Below are 25,716 nucleotides of genomic sequence, written 5' to 3'. Positions count from 1 at the left end.
AGACACCATATGCCTTCTTAACAACCTTATCTACTTGATTCCCAACTTTCAGGGATCTATGCACACATACACCTAGATCCCTCTGCTCCTCCACACTATTCAAAGTCCTCCCGTTAGCCCTATACTCAACACATCTGTTATTCCTACCAAAGTGAATTACCTCACACTTCTCCGCATTAAACTCCATCCGCCACCTCTCGGCCCAACTTTGCAACCTGTCTAAGTCTTCCTGCAAACTACGACACCCTTCCTCACTGTCTACCACACCACCGACTTTGGTGTCATCAGCAAATTTGCTAATCCACCCAACTATACCCTCATCCAGATCATTAATAAATATTACAAACAGCAGTGGCCCCAAAACAGATCCCTGAGGTACACCACTTGTAACCGCACTCCATGATGAATATTTACTATCAACCACCACCCTCTGTTTCCTATCCGCTAGCCAATTCCTGATCCAATTTCCTAGATCACCCCCAATCCCATACATCTGCATTTTCTGCAGAAGCCTACCATGGTGAACCTTATCAAACGCCTTACTAAAATCCATATATACCACGTCCACTGCCTTGCCCCCATCCACCTTCAGATATGATTCTGAATTCAGCCCAAAATGAGATCAAAGTTCCCTCTCTGCCTGTGGCTGTAAGGGTGAAATAAAATTAGTAGATCAAGGGTTCCAGCACCAAGAGCCCACATTGTCCCTCATCCAGTAAAAGGATAGCTGGCGTGGAAGTAAAATCACCCTTGTGCTCAAGTGTTGAGGTTAGAATTAAATTATTTTTTTAAGAGCAGAGAAATGGGAGTTTTGTGTATCTGGCTGCTCCATATCTGATTTAGTGTTTAATGCAAGTACTACATGGAAAATTATTCCATTATCCACCACTGTCATTCCTCATCTAGATCAGAGTATAAAACAATATAGAGTATGCTGCTTCCCAAAGTCTTAACAAAATATCATATTAGCTTAACTCACGGTTCAATGCTTACAGCCCTGTAATCTGTTGCTGTCTGTGACAAGCAATAAAACAGACCACTTGAATAAAACCAATCATAAACTCCAACTGTAAGTTATAAAGAATTACACAGGTGAATTTCATAATGGAGTGTGCTTCAAAAGGTGAAATCCATGAGATTGAGAAGCCAGCTTTGGAAATGAAAATTATTACAGTCTGGAACGCACTACCCAAATGGGTGTCCACAGTAAGAAGTCTCACAACACCAGGTTAAAGTCCAACAGGTTTATTTGGAATCACGAGCTTTCGGAGCGCTGCTCCTTCATCAGGTGACAGTGGGTGTCAGAAGCAGATTCAATAGTAAATAGTAAACCAAAGAGAGCTGTATATATACTCGAAGAGCAAAAGAGAAATTGCAGGGCTCAGGGGAAGAGGGGAGGAGTGGAACTAATTGATAGCTCTTTCAAAGAGCCAGCACAGGAATGATGGACAAAATGGCCTCCTTCTGGGCCGCATGGTTTTATGATTTGGCTTCATTTGCATGGTGAACAGATTTGGCAGATCTATTACTGCCCAACAGCAATGTTCCTGTCAATGGGAACCAGTCTGTGTGTAGTAAATGACTCCGCACCAGCAGTGTACAGGCTGAAGCTTATTCGTGATCTAACAAAATGAATATAAGAAATAGGAGTAGGCCATTCAGGAATATGCAAGGTTAGGATGGAATGCATTGGTTAGGAATTAGGCAAAACATAAAGCAGCAGTAAGCTTAAAAACGTAATACTTGAATGACTCGAGATGCAACTTCAGGGAGCAAAGTCAAACCATTTCAGCAATAGCATATTTAAAAATGAGAGGAGGCAGAGAAATAGCTCAAGGTGAAGTGCTCTCAAGTTGCCATGTCAAAGATTTACACCTTTAGTTCTTTGAGGTGACCAATGAGGTGGATGAGGGTAAAGCAGTTGATGTGGTGTATATGGATTTCAGTAAAGCGTTTGCTAAGGTTCCCCACGGTAAGCTATTGCAGAAAATTCGGACGCATGGGATTGAGGGTGATTTAGCGGTTTGGATCAGAAATTGGCTAGCTGTAAGAAGACAGAGGGTGGTGGTTGATGGGAAATGTTCATCCTGGAGTTCAGTTACTAGTGGTGTACCGCAAGGATCTGTTTTGGGGCTACTGCTGTTTGTCATTTTTATAAATGACCTGGATGAGGGTGTAGAAGGATGGGTTAGTAAATTTGCGGATGACACTAAAGTCGGTGGAGTTGTGGACAGTGCGGAAGGATGTTGCAGGTTACAGAGGGACATAGATAAGCTGCAGAGCTGGGCTGAGAGGTGGCAAATGGAGTTTAATGCGGAAAAGTGTGAGGTGATTCACTTTGGAAGGAGTAACAGGAATACAGAGTACTGGGCTAATGGTAAGATACTTGGTAGTGTGGATGAGCAGAGAGATCTCGGTGTCCATGTGCATAGATCCCTGAAAGTTGGCACCCAGGTTGATATGGTTGTTAAGAAGGCGTACGGTGTGTTAGCTTTTATTGGTAGAGGGATTGAGTTTCGGAGCCATGAGGTCATGTTGCAGCTGTACAAAACTCTGGTGCGGCCGCACTTGGAGTATTGCGTACAGTTCTGGTCACCGCATTATAGGAAGGATGTGGGAGCATTGGAAAGGGTGCAGAGGAGATTTACCAGGATGTTGCCTGGTATGGTGGGAAGGTCTTATGAGGAAAGGCTGAGGGACTTGAGGTTGTTTTCGTTAGAGAGAAGAAGGTTAAGAGGTGACTTAATAGAGGCATACAAGATGATCAGAGGATTAGATAGGGTGGACAGTGAGAGCCTTTTTCCTCGGATGGTGATGGCTAGCACAAGGGGACATAGCTTTAAATTGAGGGGTGATAGGTATAGGACAGATGTCAGAGATAGGTTCTTCACTCAGAGAGTAGTAAGAGCGTGGAATGCCCTGCCTGCAACAGTAGTTGGACTCGCCAACATTAAGGGCATTTAAATGGTTATTGGATAAACATATGGATGATATTGGAATAGTGTAGGTTAGATGGGCTTTAGATTGGTTTCACAGGTCGGGGGAACATCGAGGGCCAAAGGGCCTGTACTGCGCTGTAATGTTCTATAATCCTTTACAGGATGAGATGGGGCAGCATGGTAGTACAGTGGTTAGCACTGCTGCTTCACTGCGCCGGGGACCCGGGTTCAATTCCGGCCTTGGGCGGTTGTCTGTGTGGAGTTTGCACATTCTCCCCGTGTCTGCATGGGTTTTCTCCGGGTGCTCCAGTTTCCTCCCACAGTCCAAAGATATGCAGGCTAGGTAGATTGGCCATGATAAATTGCCCCTTAATATCCAAAGATGTGTAGATTAAGCGATTAGTGGGATCAATGTTTGTGGATAGCGCAGGGGGTTGGGCCTGGGTAAGGTGCTCTGCCGGAGAATTGGTGCAGACTCGGTGGACTGAATGGCCTGCTTCTGCAATGTAGGGATTCTATGATTTTGATTACAGATGCAGATTCATGTATGTGTGCACACTGATAATGCCCCACTTAAAACAATATCATGATGCAAATTCAAAGTCTTTTTTCAAGTATAAATTTACAAATAATGGAAAGCAATTAAGCATGTGGCATATAGCGAATAGGCAAAGCATAGTTGACAGAGGAGGACAACACCTCGTCACAATGGACCTCATTGCCCATCGTTACCCAGCATATTTTGTGCCAAGTATTTCAACAATTGAAGATTAGATCACTTTTGCGAAGGGGAAAAAAAAATCACTTTTCCCAAGTGTCCCAACTACAAAACGATTTCAACTGTGACAGAAATAAGAAAATATCCACGAGGTATATTCTCTGGCTGTTCTGTTGGGAACAGAAAAGTCACCACACTTGGTCTAACCTCATTAGCTAAACACTTTGCATTTAACCGAACTTTCCGATTCGATCAAAATAACCAACTGGATCCCAGGGCCACAGCAACCTCAGTCAGATGAACATTTTAGTAACCGTTTGTGAGACCCGTGTAAGTATCTTTTCGGGTGATATAAACAATGGTTTAGCTATTAGATATGGAATCAGCTTCATTAACCATGACATAGAATCCCTACAGTGCAGAAGGAGGCCATTCGGCCCATCGAGTCTGCACCGACCACAATCCCACCCAGGCCCTATCCCCGTAACCCCACATATTTACCTTGCTTATCGCCTGACACTAGGATCAATTAAGCTTGGCCAATCCACCTAACCCGCAGATCTTTGGAGTGTGGGAGGAAATCGGAGCATCCGGAGGAAACCCACGCAGACACGGGGAGAATGTGCAAACTCCACACAGACAGTGACCCGAGGCCAGAATCGAACCTGGGTCCCCGGCGCTGTGAGGCAGCAGGGCTAACCAGTGTGCCGCCCATTGGATAAAGTTAAGAGAAAGTCACAACTGTACCATGCATTTGTGTGGTTTGTCCCCAGCATGCTTCAGCTCGTGCATCTCCAGCTCACAAAGGCTGCGGTTCAGTTTCCCACACGTGGTACATATAAATTTCTGCTGCTCATGCTTCACAAGACCAGAGCAGGACCTGCGTCTGTCAGGGACATGTCTCTTCAAATGAGTCTTTAGTGAAGATGTGTAAGAAAATTCCTTACTGCAGATCTGAAAACAAAATGGAGTGAAAGCATGAAAGCGTAGTATTAAACTTTTTTGTCTTAAAGCAGCAAATAACCTGTTCATTGTTTACTACTACAATGATTTGATTTATTGTCACATGTACTGGGATACAAGGAAAAGTATTGTTTCTTGCACGCTTATACAGACAAAGCATACCATTCATAGAGTATATAGGTAAGAGGGAAAGGAGAAGGTGCAGAATATAATGTTGCAGGTACAGGCAGGGTGAAGAGAAAGCTCAACAAAAGAGCATTATTAGAAAGTTTAGAAGGGTTAGAGTTAAGTTTTAAAAGTGCAAAATGGGAGTAACATTTGAGGGTATGCTGGGGACAGCTCGCAATAAGTCGCCTCGTTCTGGCACCATCATTTTTTGCCACAGAGACACAGTGGGAACAAACATTTCTGATTTTGACTCTGTTGCGAGGGGAGGCTTCAAAGAAAAGTGGGATGTTTCTCATAGGAAAAGGAATGAGAGAGGGGATCAAATCAGAAGTCAACCATTTGCTAAAATTTGTACCATTCTCAATGGAATCAGCCATCTCAACCGGTACAAACTCCGTCCTGTGAAATCACTGCTTAAAATTTACTGCATACAATAAATTTTCTGTAAATCTTTGATCCTGAAACCTGCCAGAAATCTGTAAGGAGCATTTTTTCCCCATTAACTTGGCAAAACATGTGACTGCCATGCATTGCACGGTTAGCCAGGAGATAACATTAACTGACTGAGATGTTACTTCAGTTGGCAGGAGTACCACCTAGCCAACAGACAGAGCAGTACGTTCAAAGATCAAATCATCAGTTTGGTTACGAAACATTTGGAAACAATATATTATCAATCTTTAGGTCACAATACCAGCAACTGCAAAATTCTGAAAACACTAAGATAACACTAAGGATGTGGCCCCAACAGCTCAAAAGGATATTTCTCATGGTACAATAGGACAGAATGTTTTAAGATTCATCATTAGCACACAAAGGGTCATGGTTTCCACTTGCAAGCTGCACCAGAATACGGTCAGTGTAGACTTCAGCCCACTCCCGAGGTATCGCCCCGACCCCACTCCCGAGATATTGCCCCGACCCCACTCCCGAGATATCGTCCCGGCCCCACTCCCAAGGTCACTGTCGTAATAAAGGCCGGTGGCCAGCCTCCTCCAAGGAGTTGCGCTGGGACATGCAATGGTGGGCCCTAGGGTTCTTACCGAAGAAGAAAAAACAAAGATGTGAATAATGACTCCACACTCCTAGCCACGGGCCAAATTTTCCCCAAGAAGTTACCCGAGAACAGCTATTCATTACCATGTCAGAGAAGGTCACTTGAGTTTAAGAAATCAAAACTCTGCAGGCTCCAAGTGTTCTCAATTACACAGCTGGACTGGTTTGCTGACAGCTCTGGGCCACTGAAACAGCTACACAAGTAATAAAACTGTCTACAACTGCAAAGAAGAGAGAAATCTTACACAGTAGGTGGAGCTGTAGGGCAAGTCATTAGCTCCACCACTGTAGATTTGTTAGTCTGTTTATCTGTAAAAAGCGCTGGACGAATTTCAACGAAACTTGGTGCAGAGATAAGCTATAGCCCAAGGAAGAACTGATGTGCTTTTGCAAAGATCTGGATCCGGTCCAGACCCTAATGGATCTATTCACAATGGGAGATAGGACAAATTGATTTAAGAATGCTATGGGGTTTTTAAAATTTAGAATATTGTGGATTGTATCAGCTGCTGTGGTGCAATTTGTCACAGCTGTCAAAATGCGTGCAGAGTTTTCAGAGCAGGGTGTTGAATGTTGATTGCCATGAAGCCCCTTCAAGTGTGAGGGCAGCTCTTAATAAAAATATTTATTTTTTCAGCTTTGCAGTTACAGAGCATCACCCAGGAAGAAAAAAAGCATGAAGTTTTAAAAAGTTTTTTTTTGAGTTAAAGTTTATTTATTAGCGTCACACGTAGGCTTACATTAATGAAGTTACTGTGAAAGTCCCCTAGTCACCACACTCCGGCACCTGTTCAGGTACACAGAGGGAGAATTTAGCATGGCCAATCCACCTAACCAACACGTCTTTCGGACTGTGGGAGGAAACCGGAGCATCCGGAATAAACCCAAGTCGACACAGGGAGAACGTGCAAACTCCACCCAGTTACCTCAGCCAGAAATCTGTGCCACCATGCTGCTCTCAAGAAAGAGCTGCTTCATTGTAATAATGTTGAGTTAAAACAATGTACCACTTAGTGTCCTCCTTCCCTTGTTTGTTAGTGTTTCCATACTGGCACTGCCTCATGGCTTTTTTATATGAAACTGCAGTCACCAGGCAGCAAACCCTCACGTCTGAAGTTAATGTGAAAATGTGCAGGATGTCGGGTCATGCTTGGTCTCTTTCCCTGACGATCACTGATTACAACTGAGCACAATGATTCATTGCTAAGAATAGGGTCAGAATTCTCAAATAAAAGCAAAATGCAAAAACAGAAAATGCTGGAAAATCTCAGCAGGTCTGACAGCATCTAGAGAGAATAGAGCCAACATTGAGTCTGGATGATCTTTCATCAGAGCTAAAGAGAAAAAAAAATAGAACGAGATTTATACTGTAAGGGCGGGGGAGGTTGTGTAATTGTCAGGATGGACTTACTGCACACTGGAATCCTTTTGTTTTCCCATGCATTTCCACGTGTTTCTGTAAGTTCCACGCTGACTGGAATGATTCACTGCACTCGGTACAGGTAAAACTGGCAAGGCTTCCATCTTTTACCTTGGTAAGTGACTGGATGGCCAAATGTTTCCATCGCTTTAGCCGCCTTTGATGAGCCTAATGAAAGGAACGGGCAAACAGCAATTCCTCAAGAATATAGGTTCTATGATATGGCAGGGTGCAATCGAGCAAAGAAAGAAGCTTACAGGTTAAAGCACAAAATACAATGTTAAAACAGCCAATTTTAAACCGATCATATTTAACGAAATGGAATAAATGCAACACGAAGGAACAGGACATCATCCTCCACCAATAATGACAGAAGATCTAAAAAGACCATTCTTCTATCTTGGGACAACCCTACTTCCAAAGGACGAATAACTACTTTCTACTAGTTTGGATAAATCAATATTTTTGATGCACATATAATCTAAGCTATTACTGGGCATCATATTATGGAAAATGAAGTTTCCAGACTCAAATGAAGATTTTAAATTCCACCATTCTGATTACTTTCTTTGCCCAATGTATAAAATGTCAGACCCTTACGCAGCAGAAAAATCACAAGTTATGCTGTTGGATTTCCTGTTCTTCAGTCACTTTTAATGTTAATTCTCACTCCGACTTTACACGGTCCCAAAACTCCCCACCACTGCTGAATCAAAGAGTTAGCCTCAACTCACCTCCTGGTTTGCAGACCTGATCACTCCTGATCTTTTCAGGCTGCCAGTGATGAGGTTGTCGTCGCTCGCTGGGATGCAGTCCACCCCCAGCGTTACTTCTACCTCTGGATTTTGAGCTCTGCGGTCACACTGGCTTCCCACATTTGTTTTCACATTCTCATCGCCACTCATCGTCACACAATAGACTTCAGCATCAAATGCTCGCAAAGCATCTCTATTATCTGAAGCTCTCCAGTCAAATCTTTCCTGCTCTTTGTTGACAATGCTTCCTCTTTCATCGACTCTGTGTGATTGATCAGCTCCGACTGTGCTGCCCTTACCACCTGCTTTGATAGGAGGTTCAAAGAGTTGAGAGATTAGAGCAGATTCTTTCCCACCGGCCCTTTTAGTTGCAGCTTTACCAGTCGTCATGTTTATTTGCTTCGAAGCCCAAGCATAGGCTTTGCTCGCTGAATTACACGGCCTGTTTTCACAGCTTTCTTCCTTAATTTTCACTTCCAGTTGAATCTGTTTGCACAGGCTGACAACTTCCTCCATCTTGAGGTGCTCAGCAACACTAATGATATCCCCCAGGTGAAACATTTCAATCGCCAGACAGGATGTGTAACAGAAATCCAACAAAGGTAAAAAACTTGGTTTCGTAAAGCCTGCAAATTCAGGTCAAAAGAAAAAGAACAATAAGTTCAAGGGTCAAAAAATAATAGCTCAACTTTATTATCAGAGACATTAGCAAAACTGTGATTGGTTCACGTTATTGTAAACCTCCTACTTTTTCGTTCAAAAATGTCCAATATAAACCGTTCTCAGCCCAAGCCTCAAGTGGTCTTCACTGTGGTGCGTATCATAACCAAATCTTTTCCCCCCTTACCCAACATGCATAAAGGAATCTTGATTTATTTCCCCTCTCTAACTTGTTGGAGGTGAAGCCATTGGTGGAAACTCAAGTTTTGATATTAAGTCAAGACCAAGAAGAATAGAAATTGTAACTGTAATTGTGGCTTACAATCATAGCAACTCAGCTTCACATTGTACAAACTAAAGTCATTGTTCACAACATTCCGACAGTCGCCGATGCTCCAAAGTACTTCATTTGCTGTAAAGTGCTTTGGGGGGCATCCTGAGGCTGTGAAAGATACCATATAAATGCAAGCTTTTCACTGGTGTGACTAAACATTTTTCCCCTCCATAATGTAATGACTTCAATCAGGCATTGAGGTTGGCCTATTGGAGTATGAACTCCCTGATTAAGGATCCAATTGATGGGCCAATCAGGGAGTCTTTGCCTTGTACTTAACTGGGAGTGCCAGTTCCTTTGACACCCCCAGAGATAGACTGGTAGCACTCTATGTACTGGTGTTAGAGTTTGTAAATAAAGGGATTTTGGTGGAGGGACTTCTGCCTACGCAGACTTGTTACACATAGACACTCATTTTAGTCTAAGCATATTACTGGGTCAACCAGCAGCTTAATCTGATCAAAAGACTAGACAGCTAGCTAACACCCAATTTTATTTCACTTCAGACTACTAAAAGCAGTTAGGTCAATGCCAATTCTAATGTTTTCAAAATATAGATTGAGATGAGGAAGAACTTAATATTTCATTAGCCTTAACTTTTGCCAGTTTGAGTTTGTGTAGTCTTGTGTCCCAGTGTCCACATTTTAATCTGAAGTATTGCACTGGATTAATAATTTCTGTATCAATCACTGTGCTGTATAACTAACCGAGATCACCACTTGGTGACGTGCTTTCCAAGACTGAACAGCCCAAGTTTCTCCAGTTTTGCTCAGAACCCGGTCTTCTCGTGGCTCGGTATGCATCACTGGAAATATGAGAAAGAACCGCCCTCTCCCTCCCAGCGTGTACTGCAAATACTTGTGAGTGCAACAAGTCTTCATCAACCATCTGCTAACACAACACACAATGATAGTGTATCAAGGTTCATCTTTACCAGGAGTCACTGTTGAGCAGAAGCGAAACTTTTTTTTTTAAGAAGAGCCACAAGGAAAAATATTCTAAACTCATGACAGGAATCGGTATTTTCTTTACCTGCCAGCTCCACGACTGCTTCCTGACTGGAGGTGGCACCTTTCTCGGTGAAGAGATCCTGGAAGTATTTGCTGTTGGCAGCCAACACAGACTTGTGTGCCCGGTACTCCTCTCCCTCGATAAGCAGGGCAACGTCGCAAAACTTATTCAGATTCCGCTGCTCGTTCAGCTGGTCCAGCACGATTTGGCTGTGTCTGGTGGAGGTCTGCCTTACAATCCTCTGAAGCTCAGCCTAAAGATTTTCCAAGCGTACATTTGAACATAATGAAAAGCACCTTCAAACCCCACTATAAACTGATTTCACATCAGCTTGAACATTTTATAAGCACCAACCAAATACTAAACAAGTCAGACAAAATTGTCTTGAAATACTTAGTTACCCTGCAAAGACTTAGAATTGTATATTTTAAACCCATTGTTTTAAATGCATTTTTACTATGTTATCGCCCTTGTGACTGTTGTTAATAGTTTTGTTTAGTTGGCTGCATAGAGATATTAAAGTTACTGATGGTTTTTTTCTAAAAGGCACGCATTTTACCATTAGAAGTGGCAGAAGAGACAGAGAACCTCACTGGCTTCACCATTTGAATTGGAATGCTTCACTATTCAGGGGCAGATTTACATTGAAACACATCATGCTCAGACACAGGGTCCCAAAATGATGAGCGAGTCTCTCACAGCCAATCAAGGACAGAACTACATTGAAATCCCTTCCAGAATTCACATATCCATCATTCTGCTGAGCCAATCACAAAGGAGGAGGAGGGGGGTGTGGGGGCAGCTCTTTCCTTAACATAATCATCAGTCAGAACTACATTACCCATGTGGTTCTGTGGGGCTGTGCGTCTGTGCAGTGAGGAGTGACAGTATGTAATCAGGGGAGACTCAGCCCGCAGTCCCTGATGGGAGTTGTTGTTATGACCTGTTTATCAGCGGTTGGCACCTAGCGCCAGGAAATCTGAATGAGAATAAGCAAGCCCGAGCAACACTCATGTGGGCAGGGTTGAAACTGGAGGTGCAGACCTGTAACTCTGAGCCCCGGGCGGCAGGAACTAGGATCAGAGCTATTTAACCCCCTCTATTTCATCCCCATTCCTCATCCCCCCCCCCCCGACCTCCCTTCCCACCAGCCTATTTTCTTACAACTCGTGTGCCTCAAATTTTTCCATTACATCAGTTCCGGCCAGTGGGGGGAGGAAACGAGGGCGCATGATGGATAGGGGGAAGAAAGAGTGTGGGAAGAGAGAGAGTGTGAGCGAGGAGTGGGAGGGGGAGAGAGAGAGTGTGAGCGAGGAGTGGGGGGGGAGAGAGAGAGTGTGAGCGAGGAGTGGGAGGAAGAGAGTGTGAGCGAGGAGTGGGAGGGGGAGAGAGAGAGAGTGTGAGCGACGAGTGGGAGGGGGAGAGAGAGAGTGTGAGCGACGAGTGGGAGGGGGAGAGAGTGTGAGCAACGAGTGGGAGGGGGAGAGAGAGAGTGTGAGCGACGAGTGGGAGGGGGAGAGAGAGAGTGTGAGCGACGAGTGGGAGGGGGAGAGAGAGAGTGTGAGCGACGAGTGGGAGGGGGAGAGAGAGAGTGTGAGCGTGGAGTGGGAGGGGGAGAGAGAGAGTGTGAGCGACGAGTGGGAGGGGGAGAGAGAGAGTGTGAGCGACGAGTGGGAGGGGGAGAGAGAGAGTGTGAGCGACGAGTGGGAGGGGGAGAGAGAGAGTGTGAGCGACGAGTGGGAGGGGGAGAGAGAGAGTGTGAGCGAGGAGTGGGAGGGGGAGAGAGAGAGTGTGAGCGTGGAGTGGGAGGGGGAGAGAGAGAGTGTGAGCGACGAGTGGGAGGGGGAGAGAGAGAGTGTGAGCGAGGAGTGGGAGGGGGAGAGAGAGAGTGTGAGCGTGGAGTGGGAGGGGGAGAGAGAGAGTGTGAGCGAGGAGTGGCTTCAACCTTCTGATCGGAGGGGCTTGGAAATTGAAGATGGTCTCAGAGTCCCGTGAACTGCAAATCCGCCTCTGGCACTGTGCTGAAATGGTCCACCTTGAAAGCTGATCAAACTGATTTCAATTTTCAGTATTTTATAATTGTGAAACATTCCAGTTAAAATGAAAGTAACATTTCTTTATTAGTCACAAGTAGGCTTACATTAACACTGCAATGAAGTTAATATGAAAATCACCCAGTTGCCACACTCCGGTGCCTGTTTGGTCCGCTGAGGGAGAATTTAGCATGGCCAATGCACCTAATCAGCACATTTTTAGGACTGTGGGAGGAAACCGGAGCACCCGGAGGAAATCCATGCAGACACAGGGAGAACGTGCAGATTCCACACAGGCAGTGACCCAAGCCGGGAATTGAACCTGGTCCCTGGCGCTGTGAGGCAGCAGTGCTAACCACTATGCCACCGTGCTGCCCTCAGAAGATAGCAAACTTCCTCTCAAAAGAGATTTATACCACCTGCCCCAAACTGTACTCACCCGGTTAGAGTGTTGATTTGTCAAGTGTTTTTCATTTCCCTGAGTGTGTCGTGCTCCCACACAGTCTTCCTGGTTACTCTGGTTAGATCTTACTGCTGAAGCTTCTTCCGTTTTGACAGTCTCATGGCCTATTTCTGAATCTGTGGGCAGCTCTACTGACAGATGGCGGATTTTGTCAGCACCCGACCTGCACACTTCGCACTGTTTGACAAACTGAGAGATTTGGCTCAAAATTCCTGTTAAAAGAACAGAATTTTATCCCAAGAATATTTACAACTTAAACAAAAGGAAAAACTATCACATGATTAGCCATTCAATTAACAACCCACCCATTGACCCAACCTGTTCTAGAATGCAGACGAGATATTAGTGGGACTAGGTAGAGGTAGCAAATGCAATCGTTTCTTTAAACACCAACAGAAGCAAAACCATTTCAATGTAGCTGTATTATCTTCGAATGCATTTACACTGTAACTATGGCTTGGTGTGCTGTTGCAGCCAGAGTGTAACTAGAGTCTGAATCTGGCATCTGAAGCTATCCCTGATATCGGAAGAAGCAGGTCATGATTCCCCGGAGGAAGGAGGTCTCATTTTGCAGTTGGTTCAGGATTCACAGTCCAATATCACGCCACAACTTTTTAACATTAATGCAAAGCATAAAACAGCTTTACACCAATGCTAAATTTGAAGCGTGAATCCTCCACAAGTCGACAAAGTAAATTAGGTGCTGCAGTTTAAACCTGAACCTTTGATGGATTTTCAAGCAAGCATACATTTTGGGGTGGGGGGGGCGCATTCAAGTTAAAAATTATATATTTCCTATCAAACAACAATTAATACTGCATTGAGGGGATTCGAAAATGATTTAGCAGATGAGATATTTCAACACAACATTACAGTTTTGGTCTCCTTACTTGAGAAAGGATATACTGGCAATGGAGGGGTACATAGCAGATTCACTAGGTTGATTCTGGAGTTGAGAGGGTTGGCTTATGAGGAGAGACTGAGTAGACTGGGGCTATACTCACTGGAATTCAGAAGAATGAGGGGAGATCTTACAGAAACATATAAGATTATGACGGGAATAGATAAGATTGAAGCAGGGAAGTTGTTTCCACTGGCGGGTGAAACCAGAATTAGGGGGCATGGCCTCAAAATAAGGGGACTTAGGACTGAGTTGAGGAGGAACTTCTTCACACAAAGGGTTGTGAATCTGTGGAATTCCCTACCCAGTGAAGCAGTTGAGGCTACCTCATTGAATGTTTTTAAGGGAAGGATAGATAGATTTTTGAACAGTAAAGGAATTAAGGGTTACAGTGAGCGGGCAGGTAAGTGGGGCTGAGTCCACAAAAAGATCTTATTGAATGACAGAGTAGCCTCGAGGGGCCAGACGGCCTACTCCTGCTCCTAGTTCTTATGACAAAGAACTTCGCCTCACTACTGGAGGAACACAATATCTTTGTCCCGATCAACGATGATGATTAAAACTAAAACCTGCAATTTCACAGATGCTGACCGACCTGACATTTACAGATTTAACTTTGTATTTTACAAAGAGACATGTGTCTCCAAAATTTTGATCTGCTACTTCAAATAAGGTCAATCAGTATTTTTCAACAAGTGAAAACAGCAATTCAGAATCAGATTGGGAGTGGATCAGTTAGCATCAATCAAACAGCAGCTTTGGAAACAAATTGTTGGGCAGTCTGTGGGCTGCAAATCACAAATCGCCTGATTGCGATCGCAAAGATCGTAAATTTTGGAATTGCTCTCAGCTTCTGTATATCTGCACTTGTTACATTCCCTACCACACAATCCCTACAGTGCAGAAGGAGACCATTTGTCCCATCGAGTTGACACCGACTCTCCAAAATAGCATTTCACTCAGACCCTATCCCCATAACCCCATGTATTTACCCCAATAATTTCCCCTAACTTATACATCTTTGGACAATAAAGGGCAGTTTAACATGACCAATCAACCTAACCTGCACATTTTTGGACTGTGGGAGGAAATTGGAGCACCCAGAGGAAACCCATGCAGACACAGGGACAACGTGCAAACTCTACATGGACAGTCACCCAAGGCTGGAATTGAAGCTGGGTCCCTGGCACTGTGAGGCAGCAGCGCAAACCACTGTGCTACCTCAGACCTGTATTGAATGCTGCCATACAAGATGATCAGAGGATTAGATAGGGTGGATAGTGAGAGCCTTTTTCCTCGGATGGTGATAGCTAGCGCGAGGGGACATAGCTTTAAATTGAGGGGTGATAGATATAGGACAGATGTCAGAGGTAGGTTCTTCACTCAGAGTAGTAAAGGCGTGGAATGCCCTGCCTGCAGCAGTAGTGGACTCGCAAACATTAAGGGCATTTAAATGGTCATTGGATAAAGATATGGATGATATTGGAATAGTGTAGGTTAGATGGGCTTTAGATTGGTTTCACTGGTTGGCGCAACATCGAGGGCCGATGGGCCTGTACTGCGCTGTAATGTTCTATGTTCTATTTGTGTGTGTTCATTAATCCTCTATTTGAAGAGGGGGAGGGATCATTAGTGGGAGGTGGATGTGGATGGAGAGATTTTGACCCAGTGATGATGGAGGTAGACTGGGGATGAGGGGAGCTTGTTGGTGGTGGTGTTCCCAAGCCCTTGTCCTCTTGGGTGGATCGTGTTCCCAAGCCCTTGTCCTCCTGGGTGGTGGTGTTCCCAAGCCCTCGTCCTCCTGGGTTGATGGTGTTCCCAAGCCCTTGTCCTCTTGGGTGGATCGTGTTCCCAAGCCCTTGTCCTCCTGGGTGGTGGTGTTCCCAAGCCCTCGTCCTCCTGGGTTGATGGTGTTCCCAAGCCCTTGTCCTCTTGGGTGTTTGGTGTTCCCAAGCCCTTTTCCTCTTGGGTGGTGGTGTTCCCAAGCCTTTGTCCTCCTGGGTGGTAGTGTTCCCAAGCCCTTGTCCTCCTGGGTTGATGGTGTTCCCAAGCCCTTGTCCTCTTGGGTGTTTGGTGTTCCCAAGCCCTTGTCCTCTTGGGTGGTGGTGTTCCCAAGCCTTTGTCCTCCTGGGTGGTGGTGTTCCCAAGCCCTTGTCCTCCTGGGTTGATGGTGTTCCCAAGCCCTTGTCCTCTTGGGTGTTTGGTGTTCCCAAGCCCTTGTCCTCCTGGGTTGATGGTGTTCCCAAGCCCTTGTCCTCTTGGGTGTTTGGTGTTCCCAAGCCCTTGTCCTCCTTGGGTGTTTGGTGTTCCCAAGCCCCTGTCCTCCTTGGGTGTTTGGTGTTCCCAAGTCCCTGTCCTCCTGGGTGTTTGTGTTCCCAAGTCCCTTTCCTTCTGGGTGGATAGTGTTCCCAAGCCCTTGTCCTCTTGGGTGTTTGGTGTTCCCAAGCCCCTGCTCTCATTGGGTGTTTGGTGTTCCCAAGCCCCTGTCCTCTTGGGTGTTTGGTGTTCCCAAGCCCCTGCTCTCATTGGGTATTTGGTGTTCCCAAGCCCCTGTCCTCTTGGGTGTTTGGTGTTCCCAAGCCCCTGTCCTCTTGGGTTGATGGTGTTCCAGATAGACCCCCCCCCCCCCCCAGTCCCATCCCACTCACCTCTCCACCAGTAGCCGCTGCTGACATTGATGCCGGTGATCTCCCGGGAGTAGTGGCGGCCGCTCGGGCTGATGTGGCAGCGCCGGAAGATGTCCCGGCGCCGGGGCTCCTCCACCACCACCTCCAGCTCGTCCAGGCGCCCGCTGTCCCGCCGCCGCCGCTGGTAGAGCAGCAGGCCGTCCCGGTACACGTAACAGGCGGCCGCCTTGCGGATGGCCCGCTTGGTGTGCTCGGCCGTGCCCGGTGCGTACGGCTGCTTCCTGTGGGTCAGGTAGCGCACGATGGCCCGGTAGTTGTCGGCGCTGGTCATCCTCACCGCCCCGGCGCGGCCACACAGAAGCTAGCAGCCGCCGTCCGCACCCCCCGCCCACTGCACTGCATCCCGTTCCGGGGTCAGCGGGTGCCTGGGGTCCATGGGTGCCCGGATCTGTGAACTACAACCTCCCCTTTGCCCTCTTTTTAGGACAACCTCCCCTTTGCAACATGCAGCTTGTTACAATGCTGACCCCCCAGCTCGCCCCCATAAAGATCACAATGAACTTTACCTCTATTTCGGGTCATGGGAAACACTTGGATGTTCTTAGACCAAAACAAACGAGGCACCTTGAACCCATCTCCTCCCAAAAAAAAGTCACACTAACTCCCAAAGCAACTTTAAACCCCCACCAAATAAAAACAGTAAAGTTCAGTGTTATAGGTAAACACTTGGACAACTTTTCAAGTTGCCCTCTCTACTCAAAAACAATCACACCAACTCCCAAAGCAACTTTAAATATGCCCCCCCCCAAAAAAAACCAAAGTAGTTTCTTTCATCCTGGGTTTATGGTAAACACTTGAATATCTTAAGATTTAAAAAAACTAGGCACCTTAAACCCATCTCCTCCCAAAGTAATGTCACACTAACTCCCAAAGCAACTGTAAACCTGCTTCCACCCCTCCAAAAAAAACAGTAAAGTTTACATTTATGGTTAACACTTGGGCAACTTTTAAGGTGCCCTCTCTACCTCTTCCCAAAAACAAAATCATATTAACTCCCAAAGCAACTTTAAACCTGCTCCCCCACCAAAAAAACAGTAAAGTTTACAGTAATGGTAAACACCTGCTCCATCTCCTCACCCCCCAAAAAAAATCACACCAATTCTCAAAGCAACTTTAAATATGCCCCCCCCCCCCCCCAAAAAAAATGAAAAGTAGTTTACTTTTATCCTGGGTTATGGTAAACACTTGGATGTCTTAAGATTTTTAAAAAACTAGGCATCTTAAACCCATCTGCTCCTAAAGAAATGTCACACTAATTCCCAAAGCAACTTTAAACCTGTTCCCCCCACCAAAAACAGATCCAAGATGGTGAACCCACAAATGTGCCTTCCCACAGTTCATGATTTTGCACTGCCTAACTTCTGCCAAATGTCAAAGTTTAAAATATTGAAGAATAGATTAAATATCGGATGGTAGTGAATCAATGGCACTACTGTTAACCAGGTGGGCTGTCATACCTGCAATTCCCTATTGGGAGTCGGTTAGCTCAGTTGGCTGGACTGCTGTGTAGTGATGCAGAGCGATGCCAACAACGCAGGTTCAATTCCTGTACCAGCTGAGATTTTTCATGAAGACTCACATTGCCCCTTGCCTGAGGTCTGCTAATAATCAGGTTAAATCACCACCAATCAGTTCTTTCCCTCAAAGGGGAGAGCAGCCTATGGCCATCTGGGATTACGTCAACACTATCTTTAATTCCCTACATACCAGATCTCAAACTCAACAAGTATCAGCTCTGAACCTTCCCTGAACTGATTCCAATTCCAGTGTATCCTTCCATAAGTGAAGAGAGTTATCCAGATACAATCTCCCTAAAGACCTTGCCTCTCTCTCTCTCTTAGGCATTCACTTGAAGTTGAGTGAAAGAGTGAACAGAGGAGAAAAGCTTGTTGCATCACGTACGATGACTCTTTGACTGGTTTGCCACAGATGTGCCCCCAACACTTTTCTCAGTTTAGTTCTCTTAAAGTTCTAACTGTAGAATTTTGAATATCTTGACATGATACAGATAGCTATCTACACTATCACAGAATTATAGAATTGTTATGGCACAGAAGGAAACCATTTAGCCCATCATTTCTGAACCTGCTCTCCAAATGAGCATTACGACTTAGTGCCTTTTCCCTGTACTCCTGCACATTGTTTCTATTCAAATAATTATCTAATGCCCTCTGAACCTCCCTCCACCACACTTCCAGGCAGCACATTCCAGACCTGAACAACTCGCTGTGAGAGAAATTTTTTTCTCATATCGCATTTGCTTCTTTTGCAAATCACTTGAAATCTGTGCGCTCTGGTTCTCGATACTTTTACGAGCAGGAACAGTTTCTCCCTATCTACTCTATTCAGCCCTCTCAAGATTTTGAACATCTTTATCAAATCTCCTCTTAACCTTCCTCTCTCCAAGGAGAACATTCCCAATTTAAATTCATAACTGAAGTTCCTCATCCGTGGGACCATTCTGGTGAACACAGTAAGAAGTTTAACAACACCAGGTTAAAGTCCAACAGATTTATTTGGTAGCAAAAGCCACACAGGCTTTCGGAGCTCCAAGCCCCTTCTTCAGGTGAGTGGGAATTCTGTTCACAAACGGCATATAAAGACACAGACTCAATTTACATGAATAATGGTTGGAATGCGAATACTTACAGCTAATCAAGTCTTTAAGATACAAACAACGTGAGTGGAGAGAGCATCAAGACAGGCTAAAGAGATGTGTATTGTCTCCAGACAAGACAGCCAGTGTAAGTGTAAGTACTTAGCTGTAAGTATTCGCATTCCAACCATTATTCATGTAAATTGAGTCTGTGTCTTTATATGCCCTGTTTACCCCAGTCCAACGCCAGCATCTCCACATCATGACCATTCTGGTGCCCAGAACGGTACACAATACCGCAGCTGAGGTCTAACGTCCTACCAAAATGCATTTTCCACACTGAACTTAATCTGCCACCTATCTGCCCACTCCATCAACTTACCTATGCCCCTTTGAAGGTCTGCACTGTCCTCCTCACAGTTTACAAGGCTTCCAAATTTTGTGCCATCTACAAACGTTGAAACTGTACCCTGCACACCTTGGCCTAGATCATTTATATCAAGAAAAGCAAAGGTCCTTTCTCCAGCCTGAAAAATACAGCACTCTTGAGCTCTTAAATGTCTTTATGTCTTCAGAAACAGCCATGACTCATACTCCTGATGATTTTTCTATGGCCTCTTGTTGGAACATACATCCATACATTCATCAGTTAAGGGCAGAACTAGGATTTCTTGTGCTGTCTGCCCATAGTTGAGAAGCCCTTGAACACACAAACTGCTGCACACAGCTGAAAGACAAGGACTTCAGTAAGATACCAGTGGCACTCCTGCTACCTAGCAATCAGCCACAGAAGGAGAAAATGGCAAGGGATCTCATTCAGTAGGCAAGAGGTGGAATGGCAATGATACGAGAGGGATAAAAGAAATAGTCATCTCATTTAGGAGTTACATAGGAAGCATGCACGCCTCTGTAAAAGTAGATGAGTCGCACAAGACCTGGGGAATTTGGTCTCATATTCTCTCTTGGCTTTTCTGAAAGGTCTTGCAGCATATGTAGGACAGGAAAATAAAATCTGCACTTGACTACTGCATGGGGCACCAATTGTATGATCTCAATATATTGCTGCATCTAGTCACAGGTGTCTCTTAAATATCAAACGGAACAGCACATAATTGTTTACAACATCCCTCCCATTTTGGAAGTAATTTACCAATTTTTAGGCAACACAACAATTTTGTTTTTTTATAAAGTATTTTTATTACTGTAACTGGACACTGTGCTAATTTGGACATCAGAAAAGTTAATGGGTATAATACACTAAAGGATAGCAAAATCACACTACTTCCTGAAAATGGGAGTTAAAAATACACTAATAATTCTCTTCAGGAGAAAGAAAACAAATAAGAATAAGAAGCTCTTATTGTAAAAGTGGAGAAAGGAATGGAAAAGACAAACAGATTAAAATGCTGAGAAGTAGTTTTAGTTATAGTGATTTTAGCATTTGATTTTCCCTGCTGTGTTCACCTGTTCACCAGGGCGACACGGTAGCACAGTGGTTAGTACTGCTGTTTCACAGCGCCAGGGACCCAGGTTCAATTCCTGGTTTGGGTCACTGTCTGTGTGGAGTTTGCACATTCTCCCCGTATCTGCGTGGGTTTCCGCCGGGTGCTCTGGTTTCCTTCCACATTCTGAAAGACGTGCTGGTTAGGTGCATTGACCCGAACAGGCGGCGACTCGGGGAATTTCACAGTAACTTCATTGCAGTGTTAATGTAAGCCTTACTTGTGACAAATAAATAAACTTTAACTTTACTGTCAGCTCCACTGCTTCTTCCTGACTGGAAGTGGCTTTTTCTTCAGTAAGTCGGTTCTGGAAGTACTTGTTCCTGGCAGCCAGTGGAGATAGGCGGGTTCCGTATGCATCCCCATCGATAAAGCATGCAGCCATTGCAGAGGTTATTGGTTTTACATTGCTGTTTAATTCCTCTGGCAGTTGTGCACTATTTCCACTGGAGATCTTCCTCATAAGCCAATCATAGGGTGGCATGGTGACACAATGGTTAGCACTGCTACCTCACAGCACCAAGGACCCGGGTTCGATTCCCGCCTCGGAGTGTGGAGTTTGCACATTCTCCCCGTGTCTGTATGGGTTTCCTCCAGGTGCTCCGGTTTCCTCCCACAGTCCAAAGATGTGCGGGTTAGTTGGATTGGCCATGCTCAAATACCTCTTAGTGTCAGGGCAATGAGCAGGATAAATAAGTGGGTTTACGGGGTTAGGGCCCGGGTGGGATTGTTGTCAGCGCAGGCTCAATGGGCCGAATGGCCTTCTTCTGCACTGTAGGGATTTTATGATTCTAAATTAATTTTCATCCTTACGTAATGATATATCCCAAATGCTTCACAGGAGCATTATAAAACAAAGTATAAAACTGAGCCATATAAGAGATTAGGTCAGATAGTCAAAAGCTTCAAAGAGGTAGACATTAACAAATGTCTTAAAGGAGGAAAGTGAGGTTGAGAATTAGAGAGGTCTAGGAAGGGAATTCCTGAAAGCTCGGCAGAGGCAAATGAAGGCATGGCCACCAATTGTGAAGCAATTATCAATAGGCATGTACATGAGGCCAGAGTTACCGGAGGGTGATGAGGGCTGGAGGAGATTACAAAGACAGGAGCCACAGATGGATTTGAAAACAAGGATATTTAAATCTCAGCTGCTTGACTGGGAGCCACATAGGACAATGAGAATCGTGGATAATGGAAATATAACTTGCTGCAAGTTAAGAGATGGGCAGCAGTGATTTGGGCAACCTCAAATTGATAGAGGGTGGAATGTGGGAGAGCAGCCAGGCGAGCATTAGAATAGTCTGGAGGTGACCAAGGCATGGTTGAGGATTTTAGCAGCAGATGAGTTGTAGATACATTAATGATCTAGATGTGAACATGGGATATACGATCGGTAAGTTCCCACATGACACAATAAATAGTGAGTAGGATAGTCTTAGATTACAGGATAATGTAGACAGGCTGGTCAGATGGGCAGAACAGTGGCAAATGGAATTTAACCCAGAAAAGTGTGAGGGCTAACAACACAAAGGAATATACAATGAATGGTATAATGTTAGGAACAGTAGGATGCTAGGAAGCATAGAGGACCAGAGGGACCTTGGAGTGCATGTTGAAAGATCCCTGAAAGGCAGCAGGACAGGTAGGTAAAGTGGTTAAGAAGGCATATGGGACATTTGCCTTTATTAGCCAAGGTGTAAATATAAAAGCAGGGAGGTTATGGTTATTTTTATTATTCAACCGTGGAACATAGGTATCACTGACTTCCAGCATTTATTACCCATCCCTCATTGCCCTTGAGGTGGTGGTGGTGAGCTGCCTTCTTGAAAAGCTGCAGTCCAAGTACTGTGGGTTGACCCACAATGCAGTTAGTGAGGGAATTCCAGGCTTCTGATGCAGCCACTGCGAAGTAATGGTGATATATTTTCAAGCCAGGATGGTGAGTGGCTTGGAGGGAAACTTGCAACTAGTGGTGTTCCCATTTATCTGTTCCCTTGCCTTTTAGATAGAAGTGGTCGTGGGTTTGGAAGGTACTATCTAAGAACCTTTGGTGAATTTCTGCAGTGCATCTATGCTCCTACGGAGCATCAGTGGTGGAGGGAGTGAATGTTTGTGAATGTGGTGCCAATTAGGTGGGCTGCTTTGTACTGATGGTGTCAAGCATCTTGTGTGTCATTGGAGCTGCACTCATCCAGTGGAGAGTATTCCATGACACTTCTGACTTTTGCCTTGTAAATGGTGGACAAGCTTTGGGGAGTCAGGAGGTGAGTTACTCGCTGTAGTATTCCTAGCCTTTGACCTGCTCTTGCAACCACTGTATTTATGTGTCTAGTCCAGCTGAGTTTCTGGTCAATGGTAACTCTGAGGATGTTGACGGGAGCTGTATGAAACACTGGTTAGGCCAGAGCTAGAGTTTCATGTGCAATTCTGGTTGTCACACTATAGGGATAGTGTGATTACGCTAGAAAGGGTGCAGAGGAGATTCACCAGGGTGTTGCCTGGGCTGGAGCTTTATGAAGAGACTGAAGCAGTTATGAAGAGAGGCTGGGGTTTTTTTTTTAAAAAGCAGTGAAAGCTGAGGGGAAAACTGGTGTACAAAATTATGAGGGACATAGATAGGAAGAAATGTTTCCCTTTAGAAGTGGGGGGGGGGGGGGGTCAAAAACCAGGCAGCATAGATTTATGGGGAGCGGCAAAAGATTTTGAGGGTATTTGGAGGAAAAGCTTTTTCAGCCAGTGGTGGGAATCTGGAACTCACTGCCTTAAAGGGTGGCAGACGCCAGAATCCTCACAACATTTTTATTTAGATGAGCATTCGAAATGCCATAGCTTTCAAAGTGCTGGATTAAGTGCTGGAAAATGGGGTTACAATAGTTAGGTGCAGACACGATGGGCCAAAGGGCCTCCTCATTCTGTGCTGTAAATCTCTGAGGAAGGGGGCAGTCTGGTTATAGAGGTGGAAATTCCTCTTGCGGGGGGGGGGGGGGGGGGGGAGACAGATCGACAATCCCATCATTTCCCCCGCGCCCCCATTCACCTCTCCACCAGTAGCCCGCTGCTGACATTGATGCCGGGGAGCCGGCCGGCTGTTAGGGGATGATGTGCCGTCGCTGGCCGGAAAAACGGATGTGGAGATGCCGGCGTTGGACTGGGGTAAAAACAGTAAGAAGTTTAACAACACCAGGTTAAAGTCCAACAAGTTGATTTGGTAGCAAAAGCCACAGGTGTTAAACTTCTTACGGAAAAATGGAGCCGAGGCTTCCTTACTGGTGCCCGGCCGATAACCTTCTGGGCGGCGACCGTTGCCACGAGCAACGGCGTCCCTTCAGAAAAGGGTGCCGGACAGACCATCGTTCCCTCCACTTTGGTTCCGGTGTGTGGGGAAGAGGAGCAACAGAGGAAATCCAGCTTAATACCCGGATGGATGACACCGTTGTCCTTCCCCTTCCAATCAGAAAGCAGCTCTGTGCGCCTGCGCAGTATCAGTAGGCAGGCATGCTCAGATGGTTCAGGTGACTCTTGGCAGCATTAACAATATCAATGTATTTTTCACAGTAAGAAGTTTAACAACACCAGGTTAAAGTCCAACAGGTTTATTTGGTAGCAAAAGCCACACAAGCTTTCGAGGCTCTGAGCCCCTTCTTCAGGTGAGTGGGAATTCTGTTCACAAACAGAACTTATAAAGACACAGACTCAATTTACATGAATAATGGTTGGAATGCGAATACTTACAACTAATCCAGTCTTTAAGAAACAAAACAATGGGAGTGGAGAGAGCATCAAGACAGGCTAAAAAGATGTGTATTGTCTCCAGACAAGACAGCCAGTGAAACTCTGCAGGTCCACGCAACTGTGGGAGTTACAAATAGTGTGACATAAACCCAATATCCCGGTTGAGGCCGTCCTTGTGTGTGCGGAACTTGGCTATCAGTTTCTGCTCAGCGACTCTGCGCTGTCATGTGTCGCGAAGGCCGCCTTGGAGAACGCTTACCCGAATATCAGAGGCCGAATGCCCGTGACCGCTGAAGTGCTCCCCAACAGGAAGAGAACAGTCTTGCCTGGTGATTGTCGAGCGCTCGACAATCACCAGGCAAGACTGTTCTCTTCCTGTTGGGGAGCACTTCAGCGGTCACGGGCATTCGGCCTCTGATATTCGGGTAAGCGTTCTCCAAGGCGGCCTTCGCGACACACGACAGCGCAGAGTCGCTGAGCAGAAACTGATAGCCAAGTTCCGCACACACAAGGACGGCCTCAACCGGGATATTGAGTTTATGTCACACTATTTGTAACTCCCACAGTTGCGTGGACCTGCAGAGTTTCACTGGCTGTCTTGTCTGGAGACAATACACATCTTTTTAGCCTGTCTTGATGCTCTCTCCACTCCCATTGTTTTGTTTCTTAAAGACTGGATTAGTTGTAAGTATTCGCATTCCAACCATTATTCATGTAAATTGAGTCTGTGTCTTTATAAGTTCTGTTTGTGAACAGAATTCCCACTCACCTGAAGAAGGGGCTCAGAGCCTCGAAAGCTTGTGTGGCTTTTGCTACCAAATAAACCTGTTGGACTTTAACCTGGTGTTGTTAAACTTCTTACTGTGTTTACCCCAGTCCAACGCCGGCATCTCCACATAATGTATTTTTCCCCAACCCTGCTTATTTCATACTCCTTTTAATTCCCTCAATAGTTTGAAAAAGCTCCAATTTTCTCATTAAATTTAAAAATATTATCCAATTTTAGAATTAAATCCAATTCAATCCACCTAAATTCCTTCAATTGAATGTTAAACTCAATTAAAGCTGAAAACTTTAGTATCAGCAAATTCAGTATTTCTGCAAAACACACGGGTCATTTTCCTTTGGTACCACATACATGTACATCCCAGTATGGTGTACAATTTTGGTTGTCTTATCTGAAAAAGTTTAGTTTTAATTTATTAGTGTCAAAAGTAGGCTTACATTAACACTGCAATGAAGTTACTGTGAAAATGCCCGAGTCACCACACTCCGGCGCCTGTTCAGGTACACTGAGGGAGAATTTAGCATAGCCAATGCACCTAACCAGCACGTCTTTTGGACTGTGGGAGGAAACCGGTGCACCCGGAGGAAACCTACGCAGACGTGGGGAGAACATGCAGACTCCGAATAGACCCAAGCTGGGAATCGAACCCGGGTCCCTGCCTCTGTGAGGCAGCTGTGCTAACCATTTGTGTCACCATGCTTGTGTGTTGCTTCCTAATTTTCTCCTCTGATTTTTCCTCCCATGTTGAGGCACACACAAGTAGCAAACCCGTGGTACCTTCAGGTAAGTGGTCACGATTCGTCCGGGAACCTCAACAGTCCCATTGGACTATTTTGCTCTAATTGTCCCTTGGCACATGTGCCTTTTCCAAATAAGGTCATTCAGTAGCTGTTTTCTCTTTCTCTCATCCAGGGAAGATTCAAAGAATCCTACAGCACAAAAGGAGGTCCATTGTACCTGCTCCGGATCTTCAAAAGAGCTGTTACTCTTG

General features: G+C 45.3%; 1 protein-coding gene across 2 annotated transcripts in view; it reads right to left on the bottom strand.

The window, feature by feature from the left end:
* LOC144501309 (uncharacterized) overlaps window positions 1-16,446 on the bottom strand; it is a 28,264-nt gene extending 11,818 nt beyond the window's left edge. Inside the window, exons 1-6 of one of the 2 annotated variants that reach the window (XM_078224910.1) lie at window positions 16,070-16,446; window positions 12,497-12,732; window positions 10,046-10,277; window positions 7,999-8,645; window positions 7,256-7,432; window positions 4,405-4,611 (exon numbers count right to left, since the gene is read on the bottom strand). In XM_078224910.1, coding sequence (XP_078081036.1) covers window positions 4,405-4,611; window positions 7,256-7,432; window positions 7,999-8,645; window positions 10,046-10,277; window positions 12,497-12,732; window positions 16,070-16,379 — 1,809 coding nt within the window. In that variant the 5' untranslated portion in view covers window positions 16,380-16,446. The remainder of the gene's footprint in view (window positions 1-4,404; window positions 4,612-7,255; window positions 7,433-7,998; window positions 8,646-10,045; window positions 10,278-12,496; window positions 12,733-16,069) is intronic. The other variant, XM_078224911.1, reaches the window with a different exon arrangement.
* Window positions 16,447-25,716: the final 9,270 nt, after the last annotated feature.

This window comes from Mustelus asterias, chromosome 12 (assembly GCF_964213995.1).
Source record: "Mustelus asterias chromosome 12, sMusAst1.hap1.1, whole genome shotgun sequence".
Lineage (NCBI taxonomy): Eukaryota > Metazoa > Chordata > Chondrichthyes > Carcharhiniformes > Triakidae > Mustelus > Mustelus asterias.
The sequence above is the reverse complement of the archived record's forward strand: the minus strand, read 5'-3'. Positions and strand labels throughout refer to the sequence as shown.